General features: G+C 46.0%; 1 protein-coding gene across 1 annotated transcript in view; it reads right to left on the bottom strand.

The window, feature by feature from the left end:
* Window positions 1-17,684, bottom strand: part of LOC140419821 (adenylate cyclase type 2-like) — a 170,278-nt gene that overhangs the window by 51,859 nt on the left and 100,735 nt on the right. Inside the window, exons 11-12 of the mRNA XM_072503843.1 lie at window positions 17,446-17,619; window positions 16,485-16,528 (exon numbers count right to left, since the gene is read on the bottom strand). Of these exons, the coding sequence (XP_072359944.1) occupies window positions 16,485-16,528; window positions 17,446-17,619 (218 nt within the window). The remainder of the gene's footprint in view (window positions 1-16,484; window positions 16,529-17,445; window positions 17,620-17,684) is intronic.

Below are 17,684 nucleotides of genomic sequence, written 5' to 3'. Positions count from 1 at the left end.
ATCGACAACAACAACAGAGACCATCGACAACAACAACAGAGACCATCGACAACAACAACTGAGACCATCGACAACAACAACAGAGACCATCGACAACAACAACAGAGACCATCGACAACAACAACAGAGAACATCGACAACAACAACTGGGACCATCGACAACAACAACAGAGACCGACAACAACAACAGAGACTGACAACAACTGAGACCGACAACAACAACTGAGACCATCGACAACAACAACAGAGACCATCGACAACAACAACAGAGACCATCGACAACAACAACAGAGACCATCGACAACAACAACAGAGACCATCGACAACAACAACAGAGACCATCGACAACAACAACAGAGACCATCGACAACAACAACAGAGACCATCGACAACAACAACAGAGACCATCGACAACAACAACTGAGACCATTGACAACAACAACTGAGACCGACAACAACAACTGAGACCATCGACAACAACAACTGAGACCATCGACAACAACAACTGAGACCGACAACAACAACTGAGACCGACAACAACAACTGAGACCATCGACAACAACAACTGAGACCATCGACAACAACAACTGAGACCGACAACAACAACTGAGACCATCGACAACAACAACTGAGACCGACAACAACAACTGAGACCATCGACAACAACAACTGAGACCGACAACAACAACTGAGACCATCGACAACAACAACAGAGACCATCGACAACAACAACAGAGACCATCGACAACAACAACAGAGACCATCGACAACAACAACAGAGACCATCGACAACAACAACAGAGACCATCGACAACAACAACTGAGACCATCGACAACAACAACTGAGACCATCGACAACAACAACTGAGACCGACAACAACAACTGAGACCATCGACAACAACAACAGAGACCATCGACAACAACAACAGAGACCATCGACAACAACAACAGAGACCATCGACAACAACAACTGAGACCATCGACAACAACAACTGAGACCGACAACAACAACTGAGACCGACAACAACAACTGAGACCATCGACAACAACAACTGAGACCGACAACAACAACTGAGACCATCGACAACAACAACTGGTTCCATCGACAATAATAACTCACACCATCGACAACAACAACTGAGACCATCGACAACAACAACTGAGACCGACAACAACAACTGAGACCATCGACAACAACAACTGTAACCATGAACAACAACAACTGAGACCATCGACAACAACAACTGAGACCATCGACAACAACAACAGAGACCATCGACAACAACAACAGAGACCATCGACAACAACAACAGAGACCATCGACAACAACAACAGAGACCATCGACAACAACAACAGAGACCATCGACAACAACAACTGAGACCGACAACAACAACTGAGACCGACAACAACAACAGAGACCGACAACAACAACAGAGACCATCGACAACAACAACAGAGACCGACAACAACAACTGAGACCATCGACAACAACAACAGAGAACATCGACAACAACAACTGAGACCATCGACAACAACAACTGGGACCATCGACAACAACAACTGAGACCGACAACAACAACTGAGACCATCGACAACAACAACTGTGACCATGAACAACAACAACTGAGACCATCGACAACAACAACTGAGACCATCGACAACAACAACAGAGACCATCGACAACAACAACAGAGAACATCGACAACAACAACAGAGACCGACAACAACAACAGAGACCATCGACAACAACAACAGAGACCATCGACAACAACAACAGAGACCATCGACAACAACAACAGAGACCATCGACAACAACAACAGAGACCATCGACAACAACAACTGGGACCATCGACAACAACAACAGAGACCGACAACAACAACAGAGACCATCGACAACAACAACTGAGACCATCGACAACAACAACAGAGACCATCGACAACAACAACTGGGACCATCGACAACAACAACAGAGACCGACAACAACAACAGAGACCATCGACAACAACAACTGAGACCATCGACAACAACAACAGGGACCATCGACAACAACAACAGAGACCATCGACAACAACAACAGAGACCATCGACAACAACAACAGAGACCATCGACAACAACAACTGAGACCATTGACAACAACAACTGAGACCGACAACAACAACTGAGACCATCGACAACAACAACTGAGACCATCGACAACAACAACTGAGACCGACAACAACAACTGAGACCGACAACAACAACTGAGACCATCGACAACAACAACTGAGACCATCGACAACAACAACTGAGACCGACAACAACAACTGAGACCATCGACAACAACAACTGAGACCGACAACAACAACTGAGACCATCGACAACAACAACTGAGACCGACAACAACAACTGAGACCATCGACAACAACAACAGAGACCATCGACAACAACAACTGAGACCATCGACAACAACAACAGAGACCATCGACAACAACAACAGAGACCATCGACAACAACAACAGAGACCATCGACAACAACAACTGAGACCATCGACAACAACAACTGAGACCATCGACAACAACAACTGAGACCGACAACAACAACTGAGACCATCGACAACAACAACAGAGACCATCGACAACAACAACAGAGACCATCGACAACAACAACAGAGACCATCGACAACAACAACTGAGACCATCGACAACAACAACTGAGACCGACAACAACAACTGAGACCGACAACAACAACTGAGACCATCGACAACAACAACTGAGACCGACAACAACAACTGAGACCATCGACAACAACAACTGGTTCCATCGACAATAATAACTCACACCATCGACAACAACAACTGAGACCATCGACAACAACAACTGAGACCGACAACAACAACTGAGACCATCGACAACAACAACTGTGACCATGAACAACAACAACTGAGACCATCGACAACAACAACTGAGACCATCGACAACAACAACAGAGACCATCGACAACAACAACAGAGACCATCGACAACAACAACAGAGACCATCGACAACAACAACAGAGACCATCGACAACAACAACAGAGACCATCGACAACAACAACTGAGACCGACAACAACAACTGAGACCGACAACAACAACAGAGACCGACAACAACAACAGAGACCATCGACAACAACAACAGAGACCGACAACAACAACTGAGACCATCGACAACAACAACAGAGAACATCGACAACAACAACTGAGACCATCGACAACAACAACTGGGACCATCGACAACAACAACTGAGACCGACAACAACAACTGAGACCATCGACAACAACAACTGTGACCATGAACAACAACAACTGAGACCATCGACAACAACAACTGAGACCATCGACAACAACAACAGAGACCATCGACAACAACAACAGAGAACATCGACAACAACAACAGAGACCGACAACAACAACAGAGACCATCGACAACAACAACAGAGACCATCGACAACAACAACAGAGACCATCGACAACAACAACAGAGACCATCGACAACAACAACAGAGACCATCGACAACAACAACTGGGACCATCGACAACAACAACAGAGACCGACAACAACAACAGAGACCATCGACAACAACAACTGAGACCATCGACAACAACAACAGAGACCATCGACAACAACAACTGGGACCATCGACAACAACAACAGAGACCGACAACAACAACAGAGACCATCGACAACAACAACTGAGACCATCGACAACAACAACTGGGACCATCGACAACAACAACAGAGACCGACAACAACAACAGAGACCATCGACAACAACAACTGAGACCATCGACAACAACAACAGAGACCATCGACAACAACAACTGGGACCATCGACAACAACAACAGAGACCGACAACAACAACAGAGACCATCGACAACAACAACTGAGACCATCGACAACAACAACAGAGACCATCGACAACAACAACAGAGACCATCGACAACAACAACAGAGAACATCGACAACAACAACTGAGACCATCGACAACAACAACTGGGACCATCGACAACAACAACTGAGACCGACAACAACAACTGAGACCATCGACAACAACAACAGAGACCATCGACAACAACAACTGTGACCGACAACAACAACTGAGACCATCGACAACAACAACTGAGACCATCGACAACAACAACAGAGACCATCGACAACAACAACAGAGAACATCGACAACAACAACTGTGACCATGAACAACAACAACTGAGACCATCGACAACAACAGAGACCATCGACAACAACAACTGAGACCATCGACAACAACAACAGAGACCGACAACAACAACAGAGACCATCGACAACAACAACTGAGACCATCGACAACAACAACTGAGACCATCGACAACAACAACAGAGACCATCGACAACAACAACAGAGACCATCGACAACAACAACAGAGACCATCGACAACAACAACTGAGACCATCGACAACAACAACTGAGACCATCGACAACAACAACTGAGACCATCGACAACAACAACAGAGACTGACAACAACAACTGAGACCGACAACAACAACTGAGACCGACAACAACAACTGAGACCATCGACAACAACAACTGAGACCATCGACAACAACAACTGAGACCATCGACAACAACAACTGAGACCGACAACAACAACTGAGACCATCGACAACAACAACTGGTTCCATCGACAATAATAACTCACACCATCGACAACAACAACTGAGACCATCGACAACAACAACTGAGACCGACAACAACAACTGAGACCGACAACAACAACTGAGACCATCGACAACAACAACTGGTTCCATCGACAATAATAACTCACACCATCGACAACAACAACTGAGACCATCGACAACAACAACTGAGACCGACAACAACAACTGAGACCATCGACAACAACAACTGTGACCATGAACAACAACAACTGTGACCATGAACAACAACAACTGAGACCATCGACAACAACAACTGAGACCATCGACAACAACAACAGAGACCGACAACAACAACTGAGACCATCGACAACAACAACAGAGACCATCGACAACAACAACTGAGACCATCGACAACAACAACAGAGACCATCGACAACAACAACTGAGACCATCGACAACAACAACAGAGACCATCGACAACAACAACTGAGACCATCGACAACAACAACAGAGACCATCGACAACAACAACTGAGACCATCGACAACAACAACTGAGACCATCGACAACATCAACTGAGACCATCGACAACAACAACTGAGACTGACAACAACTGAGACCTACACCAACAACTGAGACCGACAACAACTGAGACTATCAACAACAACAACTGGGACCATCGACAACAACAACTGAGACCGACAACAACAACTGAGACCATCGACAACAACAACTGGGACCATCGACAACAACAACTGAGACCGACAACAACAACTGAGACCATCGACAACAACAACTGAGACCATCGACAACAAGAACTGAGACCATCGACAACAACAACTGAGACCATCGACAACAACAACTGAGACCATCGACAACAACTGAGACCATCGACAACAACAACTGAGACCATCGACAACAACAACTGAGAACATCGACAACAACTGAGACCATCGACAACAACAACTGAGACCGACAACAAGAACTGAGACTGTCAACAAGAACTGAGACTGACAACAACAACTGAGACCCACAACAAGAACTGAGACCGACAACAACAACAACTGGGGCCATCGACAACAACAACTGAGACCGAGGACAACAACTGAGACCGACAACAACATCTGAGACCGACAACAACTGAGACCATCGACAACAACACCTGGGACCATCGACAACAACAACTGAGACCGACAACAACAACTGAGACCTACACCAACAAATGAGACCGACAACAACTGAGACCAACAACAACAACTGGGACCATCGACAACAACAACTGAGACCGACAACAACAACTGAGACTGACAACAACTGAGACCATCGACAACATCAACTGAGACTGACAACAACTGAGACCTACACCAACAACTGAGACCGACAACAACTGAGACCATCAACAACAACAACTGGGACCATCGACAACAACAACTGAGACCATCGACAACAACAACTGAGACCATCGACAACAACAACTGAGACCATCGACAACAACAACTGAGAACAACAACAACAACAACTGAGAACAACAACAACAACTGAGACCATCGCCAACAACAACTGAGACCATCGACAACAACTGAGAACATCGACAACAACTGAGACCATCGACAACAACAACTGAGACCGACAACAACAACTGAGACCGACAACAACAACTGAGACCGACAACAACAACTGAGACCATCGACAACAACAACTGAGACCATCGACAACAACAACTCAGACCATCGACAACAACAACTGAGACCATCGACAACAACAACTGAGAATGACAACAACAACTGAGACCATCGACAACAACAACTGAGACCATCGACAACAACAGCTGGGACCATCGACGACAACAACTAAGACCATCGACGACAACAACTGAGACCATCGACAACAACAACAGAGACCATCGACAACAACAACAGAGACCATCGACAACAACAGAGACCATCGACAACAACAACTGAGACCATCGACAACAACAACAGAGACCATCGACAACAACTGAGACCATCGACAACAACAACTGAGACCATCGACAACAACAACTGAGACCATCGACAACAACTGAGACCATCGACAACAACAACTGAGACCGACAACAACAACTGAGACCGACAACAACAACTGAGACCGACAACAACAACTGAGACCATCGACAACAACAACTGAGACCATCGACAACAACAACTCAGACCATCGACAACAACAACTGAGACCATCGACAACAACAACTGAGAATGACAACAACAACTGAGACCATCGACAACAACAACTGAGACCATCGACAACAACAGCTGGGACCATCGACGACAACAACTAAGACCATCGACGACAACAACTGAGACCATCGACAACAACAACAGAGACCATCGACAACAACAACAGAGACCATCGACAACAACAGAGACCATCGACAACAACAACTGAGACCATCGACAACAACAACAGAGACCATCGACAACAACTGAGACCATCGACAACAACAACTGAGACCATCGACAACAACAACTGAGACCATCGACAACAACAACTGAGACCATCGACAACAACAACAGAGACCATCGACAACAACAACAGAGACCATCGACAACAACAACAGAGACCATCGACAACAACAACAGAGACCATCGACAACAACAACAGAGACCATCGACAACAACAACAGAGACCATCGACAACAACAACAGAGACCATCGACAACAACAACAGAGACCATCGACAACAACAACAGAGACCATCGACAACAACAACAGAGACCATCGACAACAACAACTGAGACCATTGACAACAACAACTGAGACCGACAACAACAACTGAGACCATCGACAACAACAACTGAGACCATCGACAACAACAACAGAGACCATCGACAACAACAACAGAGACCATCGACAACAACAACAGAGACCATCGACAACAACAACTGAGACCATCGACAACAACAACTGAGACCGACAACAACAACTGAGACCATCGACAACAACAACAGAGACCATCGACAACAACAACAGAGACCATCGACAACAACAACAGAGACCATCGACAACAACAACAGAGACCATCGACAACAACAACTGAGACCGACAACAACAACTGAGACCTACACCAACAAATGAGACCGACAACAACTGAGACCAACAACAACAACTGGGACCATCGACAACAACAACTGGGACCATCGACAACAACAACTGAGACCGACAACAACAACTGAGACTGACAACAACAACTGAGACCATCGACAACAACAACTGAGACCGACAACAACTGAGACCATCAACAACAACAACTGGGACCATCGACAACAACAACTGAGACCGACAACAACTGAGACCATCGACAACAACAACTGAGACCATCGACAACAACAACTGAGAACAACAACAACAACAACTGAGAACAACAACAACAACTGAGAACAACAACAACAACTGAGACCATCGACAACAACAACTGAGAACATCGACAACAACTGAGACCATCGACAACAACAACTGAGAACATCGACAACAACTGAGACCATCGACAACAACAACTGAGACCATCGACAACAACAACTGAGAACATCGACAACAACTGAGACCATCGACAACAACAACTGAGACCATCGACAACAACAACAGAGACCATCGACAACAACAACAACTGAGACCATCGACAACAACAACTGAGACCATCGACAACAACAACTGAGACCATCGACAACAACAACTGAGACCATCGACAACAACAACTGAGAATGACAACAACAACTGAGACCATCGACAACAACAACTGAGACCATCGACAACAACAACAGAGACCATCGACAACAACAACTGAGACCATCGACAACAACAACTGAGACCATCGACAACAACAACTGAGACCATCGACAACAACAACTGAGAATGACAACAACAACTGAGACCATCGACGACAACAACTAAGACCATCGACGACAACAACTGAGACCATCGATAACAACAACTGAGACCATCGACGACAACAACTAAGACCATCGACGACAACAACTAAGACCATCGACAACAACAACTGAGACCATGAACAACAACAACTGAGACCATCGACGACAACAACTGAGACCATCGACGACAACAACTGAGACCATCGATAACAACAACTGAGACCATCGACGACTACAACTAAGACCATCGACGACAACAACTAAGACCATCGACAACAACAACTGAGACCATGAACAACAACAACTGAGACCATCGACGACAACAACTGAGACCATCGACAACAACAACTGAGACCATCGACGACAACAACTAAGACCATCGACGACAACAACTGAGACCATCGATAACAACAACTGAGACCATCGACAACAACAACTGAGACCATCGACAACAACAACTGAGACCGACAACAACAACTGAGACCACCGACAACAACAACTGAGACCGACAACAAGAACTGAGACTGTCAACAAGAACTGAGACTGACAACAACAACTGAGACCCACAACAAGAACTGAGACCGACAACAACAACAACTGGGGCCATCGACAACAACAACTGAGACCGAGGACAACAACTGAGACCGACAACAACATCTGAGACCGACAACAACTGAGACCATCGACAACAACAACTGGGACCATCGACAACAACAACTGAGACCGACAACAACAACTGAGACCTACACCAACAAATGAGACCGACAACAACTGAGACCATCAACAACAACAACTGGGACCATCGACAACAACAACTGAGACCAACAACAACAACTGAGACTGACAACAACTGAGACCATCGACAACAACAACTGGGCCCATCGACAACAACAACTGGGCCCATCGACAACAACAACTGAGACTGACAACAACAACTGAGACTGACAACAACAACTGAGACCGACAACAACAACTGAGACCATCGACAACAACAACTGAGACCGACAACAACAACTGAGACCATCGACAACAACAACAGAGACCATCGACAACAACAACAGAGACCATCGACAACAACAACAGAGACCATCGACAACAACAACAGAGACCATCGACAACAACAACAGAGACCATCGACAACAACAACTGAGACCATCGACAACAACAACTGAGACCATCGACAACAACAACTGAGACCGACAACAACAACTGAGACCATCGACAACAACAACAGAGACCATCGACAACAACAACAGAGACCATCGACAACAACAACAGAGACCATCGACAACAACAACTGAGACCATCGACAACAACAACTGAGACCGACAACAACAACTGAGACCGACAACAACAACTGAGACCATCGACAACAACAACTGAGACCGACAACAACAACTGAGACCATCGACAACAACAACTGGTTCCATCGACAATAATAACTCACACCATCGACAACAACAACTGAGACCATCGACAACAACAACTGAGACCGACAACAACAACTGAGACCATCGACAACAACAACTGTGACCATGAACAACAACAACTGAGATCATCGACAACAACAACTGAGACCATCGACAACAACAACAGAGACCATCGACAACAACAACAGAGACCATCGACAACAACAACAGAGACCATCGACAACAACAACAGAGACCATCGACAACAACAACAGAGACCATCGACAACAACAACTGAGACCGACAACAACAACTGAGACCGACAACAACAACAGAGACCGACAACAACAACAGAGACCATCGACAACAACAACAGAGACCGACAACAACAACTGAGACCATCGACAACAACAACAGAGAACATCGACAACAACAACTGAGACCATCGACAACAACAACTGGGACCATCGACAACAACAACTGAGACCGACAACAACAACTGAGACCATCGACAACAACAACTGTGACCATGAACAACAACAACTGAGACCATCGACAACAACAACTGAGACCATCGACAACAACAACAGAGACCATCGACAACAACAACAGAGAACATCGACAACAACAACAGAGACCGACAACAACAACAGAGACCATCGACAACAACAACAGAGACCATCGACAACAACAACAGAGACCATCGACAACAACAACTGAGACCATCGACAACAACAACAGAGACCATCGACAACAACAACAGAGACCATCGACAACAACAACTGGGACCATCGACAACAACAACAGAGACCGACAACAACAACAGAGACCATCGACAACAACAACTGAGACCATCGACAACAACAACAGAGACCATCGACAACAACAACTGGGACCATCGACAACAACAACAGAGACCGACAACAACAACAGAGACCATCGACAACAACAACTGAGACCATCGACAACAACAACTGGGACCATCGACAACAACAACAGAGACCGACAACAACAACAGAGACCATCGACAACAACAACTGAGACCATCGACAACAACAACAGAGACCATCGACAACAACAACTGGGACCATCGACAACAACAACAGAGACCGACAACAACAACAGAGACCATCGACAACAACAACTGAGACCATCGACAACAACAACAGAGACCATCGACAACAACAACAGAGACCATCGACAACAACAACAGAGAACATCGACAACAACAACTGAGACCATCGACAACAACAACTGGGACCATCGACAACAACAACTGAGACCGACAACAACAACTGAGACCATCGACAACAACAACAGAGACCATCGACAACAACAACTGTGACCATGAACAACAACAACTGAGACCATCGACAACAACAGAGACCATCGACAACAACAACTGAGACCATCGACAACAACAACAGAGACCGACAACAACAACAGAGACCATCGACAACAACAACTGAGACCATCGACAACAACAACTGAGACCATCGACAACAACAACAGAGACCATCGACAACAACAACAGAGACCATCGACAACAACAACAGAGACCATCGACAACAACAACTGAGACCATCGACAACAACAACTGAGACCATCGACAACAACAACTGAGACCATCGACAACAACAACAGAGACTGACAACAACAACTGAGACCGACAACAACAACTGAGACCGACAACAACAACTGAGACCATCGACAACAACAACTGAGACCGACAACAACAACTGAGACCATCGACAACAACAACTGGTTCCATCGACAATAATAACTCACACCATCGACAACAACAACTGAGACCATCGACAACAACAACTGAGACCATCGACAACAACAACTGAGACCATCGACAACAACAACTGAGACCATCGACAACAACAACTGAGACCGACAACAACAACTGAGACCATCGACAACAACAACTGGTTCCATCGACAATAATAACTCACACCATCGACAACAACAACTGAGACCATCGACAACAACAACTGAGACCGACAACAACAACTGAGACCGACAACAACAACTGAGACCATCGACAACAACAACTGGTTCCATCGACAATAATAACTCACACCATCGACAACAACAACTGAGACCATCGACAACAACAACTGAGACCGACAACAACAACTGAGACCATCGACAACAACAACTGTGACCATGAACAACAACAACTGTGACCATGAACAACAACAACAGAGACCATCGACAACAACAACTGAGACCATCGACAACAACAACAGAGACCGACAACAACAACTGAGACCATCGACAACAACAACAGAGACCATCGACAACAACAACTGAGACCATCGACAACAACAACAGAGACCATCGACAACAACAACTGAGACCATCGACAACAACAACAGAGACCATCGACAACAACAACTGAGACCATCGACAACAACAACAGAGACCATCGACAACAACAACTGAGACCATCGACAACAACAACTGAGACCATCGACAACATCAACTGAGACCATCGACAACAACAACTGAGACTGACAACAACTGAGACCTACACCAACAACTGAGACCGACAACAACTGAGACTATCAACAACAACAACTGGGACCATCGACAACAACAACTGAGACCGACAACAACAACTGAGACCATCGACAACAACAACTGGGACCATCGACAACAACAACTGAGACCGACAACAACAACTGAGACCATCGACAACAACAACTGAGACCATCGACAACAAGAACTGAGACCATCGACAACAACAACTGAGACCATCGACAACAACAACTGAGACCATCGACAACAACTGAGACCATCGACAACAACAACTGAGACCATCGACAACAACAACTGAGAACATCGACAACAACTGAGACCATCGACAACAACAACTGAGACCGACAACAAGAACTGAGACTGTCAACAAGAACTGAGACTGACAACAACAACTGAGACCCACAACAAGAACTGAGACCGACAACAACAACAACTGGGGCCATCGACAACAACAACTGAGACCGAGGACAACAACTGAGACCGACAACAACATCTGAGACCGACAACAACTGAGACCATCGACAACAACACCTGGGACCATCGACAACAACAACTGAGACCGACAACAACAACTGAGACCTACACCAACAAATGAGACCGACAACAACTGAGACCAACAACAACAACTGGGACCATCGACAACAACAACTGAGACCGACAACAACAACTGAGACTGACAACAACTGAGACCATCGACAACATCAACTGAGACTGACAACAACTGAGACCTACACCAACAACTGAGACCGACAACAACTGAGACCATCAACAACAACAACTGGGACCATCGACAACAACAACTGAGACCATCGACAACAACAACTGAGACCATCGACAACAACAACTGAGACCATCGACAACAACAACTGAGACCATCGACAACAACAACTGAGAACAACAACAACAACAACTGAGAACAACAACAACAACTGAGACCATCGCCAACAACAACTGAGACCATCGACAACAACTGAGAACATCGACAACAACTGAGACCATCGACAACAACAACTGAGACCGACAACAACAACTGAGACCGACAACAACAACTGAGACCGACAACAACAACTGAGACCATCGACAACAACAACTGAGACCATCGACAACAACAACTCAGACCATCGACAACAACAACTGAGACCATCGACAACAACAACTGAGAATGACAACAACAACTGAGACCATCGACAACAACAACTGAGACCATCGACAACAACAGCTGGGACCATCGACGACAACAACTAAGACCATCGACGACAACAACTGAGACCATCGACAACAACAACAGAGACCATCGACAACAACAACAGAGACCATCGACAACAACAGAGACCATCGACAACAACAACTGAGACCATCGACAACAACAACAGAGACCATCGACAACAACAACTGAGACCATCGACAACAACAACTGAGACCATCGACAACAACAACTGAGACTGACAACAACTGAGACCATCGACAACAACAACTGAGACCATCGACAACAACAACTGAGACCATCGACAACAACAACTGAGACCATCGACAACAACAACAGAGACCATCGACAACAACAACAGAGACCATCGACAACAACAACAGAGACCATCGACAACAACAACAGAGACCATCGACAACAACAACAGAGACCATCGACAACAACAACAGAGACCATCGACAACAACAACAGAGACCATCGACAACAACAACAGAGACCATCGACAACAACAACAGAGACCATCGACAACAACAACAGAGACCATCGACAACAACAACTGAGACCATTGACAACAACAACTGAGACCGACAACAACAACTGAGACCATCGACAACAACAACTGAGACCATCGACAACAACAACAGAGACCATCGACAACAACAACAGAGACCATCGACAACAACAACAGAGACCATCGACAACAACAACTGAGACCATCGACAACAACAACTGAGACCGACAACAACAACTGAGACCATCGACAACAACAACAGAGACCGACAACAACAACTGAGACCGACAACAACAACTGAGACCGACAACAACAACTGAGACCACCGACAACAACAACTGAGACCGACAACAAGAACTGAGACTGTCAACAAGAACTGAGACTGACAACAACAACTGAGACCGACAACAACAACTGAGACCTACACCAACAAATGAGACCGACAACAACTGAGACCAACAACAACAACTGGGACCATCGACAACAACAACTGAGACCGACAACAACAACTGAGACTGACAACAACTGAGACCATCGACAACATCAACTGAGACTGACAACAACTGAGACCTACACCAACAACTGAGACCGACAACAACTGAGACCATCAACAACAACAACTGGGACCATCGACAACAACAACTGAGACCATCGACAACAACAACTGAGACCGACAACAACAACTGAGACTGACAACAACAACTGAGACCATCGACAACAACAACTGAGACCGACAACAACTGAGACCATCAACAACAACAACTGGGACCATCGACAACAACAACTGAGACCGACAACAACAACTGAGACTGACAACAACAACTGAGACCATCGACAACAACAACTGAGACCGACAACAACTGAGACCATCAACAACAACAACTGAGACCATCGACAACAACAACTGAGAACAACAACAACAACAACTGAGACCATCGACAACAACAACTGAGACCATCGACAACAACAACTGAGAACAACAACAACAACTGAGAACAACAACAACAACTGAGACCATCGACAACAACAACTGAGACCATCGACAACAACAACTGAGACCATCAACAACAACAACTGGGACCATCGACAACAACAACTGAGACCGACAACAACTGAGACCATCGACAACAACAACTGAGACCATCGACAACAACAACTGAGAACAACAACAACAACAACTGAGAACAACAACAACAACTGAGAACAACAACAACAACTGAGACCGACAACAACAACAGAGACCATCGACAACAACAACTGAGACCATCGACAACAACAACTGAGAATGACAACAACAACTGAGACCATCGACAACAACAACTGAGACCATGAACAACAACAACTGAGACCATCGTCAACAACAGCTGGGACCATCGACGACAACAACTAAGACCATCGACGACAACAACTGAGACCATCGACAACAACAACTGAGACCATCGACAACAACAACTGAGACCATCGACAACAACAACTGAGACCATCGACGACAACAACTGAGACCATCGACAACAACAACTGAGACCATCGACAACAACAACTGAGACCGACAACAACAACTGAGACCACCGACAACAACAACTGAGACCGACAACAAGAACTGAGACTGTCAACAAGAACTGAGACTGACAACAACAACTGAGACCCACAACAAGAACTGAGACCGACAACAACAACAACTGGGGCCATCGACAACAACAACTGAGACCGAGGACAACAACTGAGACCGACAACAACATCTGAGACCGACAACAACTGAGACCATCGACAACAACAACTGGGACCATCGACAACAACAACTGAGACCGACAACAACAACTGAGACCTACACCAACAAATGAGACCGACAACAACTGAGACCATCAACAACAACAACTGGGACCATCGACAACAACAACTGAGACCAACAACAACAACTGAGACTGACAACAACTGAGACCATCGACAACAACAACTGGGCCCATCGACAACAACAACTGAGACTGACAACAACAACTGAGACTGACAACAACAACTGAGACCGACAAGAAGAACTGAGACCGACAACAACAACTGAGACCATCGACAACAAGAACTGAGACTGACAACAACAACTGAGACCGACAACAAGAACTGAGACCGACAACAACAACTGAGACCAACAACAACAGCTGAGACCATCGACAACAACAACTGAGACCATCGACAACAATCTTCCTGTTCCTGAAGGAGACAGGAATGAACACCGATGTAATGTTTTTCCAACCTTTCTAGGTTCCGGTATGATCCAAGATTTCCCATCGGTATGTCCTATAAATGAGAACGAAGAAAGAACTGACATTAATGTGTTTGACTTTAATCTATGATTCATGAACCAACAGCCTCACGCACTGTCCCCCAGAGTATGCGGGCTATATTGCAGGCTCCATCAGGATTTTGGGCCTGTGTCTAAATTTGGTCAGGATCTGGCGTGGTGTCACACGCTAGGACAGGATTGGAGGGCTCTGTCGCTGATTCTGTCAAGACATGAGGCTTTTATCATAGAACATAGAACATCACAGCGCAGTACAGGCCCTTCGGCCCTCGATGTTGCGCCAACCTGTGAAACCACTCTAAAGCCCATCTACACTATTCCCTTATCATCCATATGTCTATAGAACATAGAACATAGAATCGTAGGTCTGGTCAGGACATGAGGGCTGTGTTGCAGGCCGGATCTGGAAATTAGGCCTGTGTCACACGGTAAGTCAGGATATGAGGCCTGTGCCGCAGCCCCGGTCGGGATTTGAGGCCTGTATCGCAGGCTCCATCAGGATTTCAGGCCTGTGTCGCATTTTCCGTCAGGGTATGGCTCAATCAGGATGTGATAGCTGCAAAAATAAGAAAGGAATGGTTTGCGTTTGGAAATTGCCTTCTGTGACTACTGGAGACAGCCAATGAAGTTGTGTCCTTCATGCACCATCGCTGTTGTGATGCAAACACGGGGGGGGGGGGGGGAGGTGGGGGCAACCACGTCGCACACAGAACAATCCCGCAAACAGCAATCTGAATTGCCAAAAGGTCTAGTTATTCTTTCTTGAGTGTTGGTGGTTTTGAGGGGTAAATATTGGACCTCAGGATAACGGGGAGAGCTCTCCATCTCCCCCACCACCACAATCACCCCAGGGAAGGGAGCGAGGAATCTCCCCCTCGATGGGCGGAAAATGAAATGCCTGAGTGTGACTCACCATGTGGTTGAAGGTTGGCGTCTCTACGGGCAGGCTGTCCCGTTGATTGAGGTGTGCAAAGGGCTTGGCGGCGCCCCACGATTCCAGGTAGCGGGTCATGCGTACGGAGGCCCGGATCTTTGCGCTGTCGCTGGGGTCAAGCGCTAGGGTCGCCTCGAGGTAATGTTCTTCGGCCTGCAGAGGGAGGGAGGAAGAATGAAAACAGCACAATGGAGCGTTAACACCTTTTGACACCCTGC

The sequence above is a fragment of the Scyliorhinus torazame genome, chromosome 5, assembly GCF_047496885.1.
Source record: "Scyliorhinus torazame isolate Kashiwa2021f chromosome 5, sScyTor2.1, whole genome shotgun sequence".
Taxonomy (NCBI): domain Eukaryota; kingdom Metazoa; phylum Chordata; class Chondrichthyes; order Carcharhiniformes; family Scyliorhinidae; genus Scyliorhinus; species Scyliorhinus torazame.
Note: the sequence above shows the minus strand (reverse complement) of the source record. Positions and strands in the feature narration are given on the sequence as shown.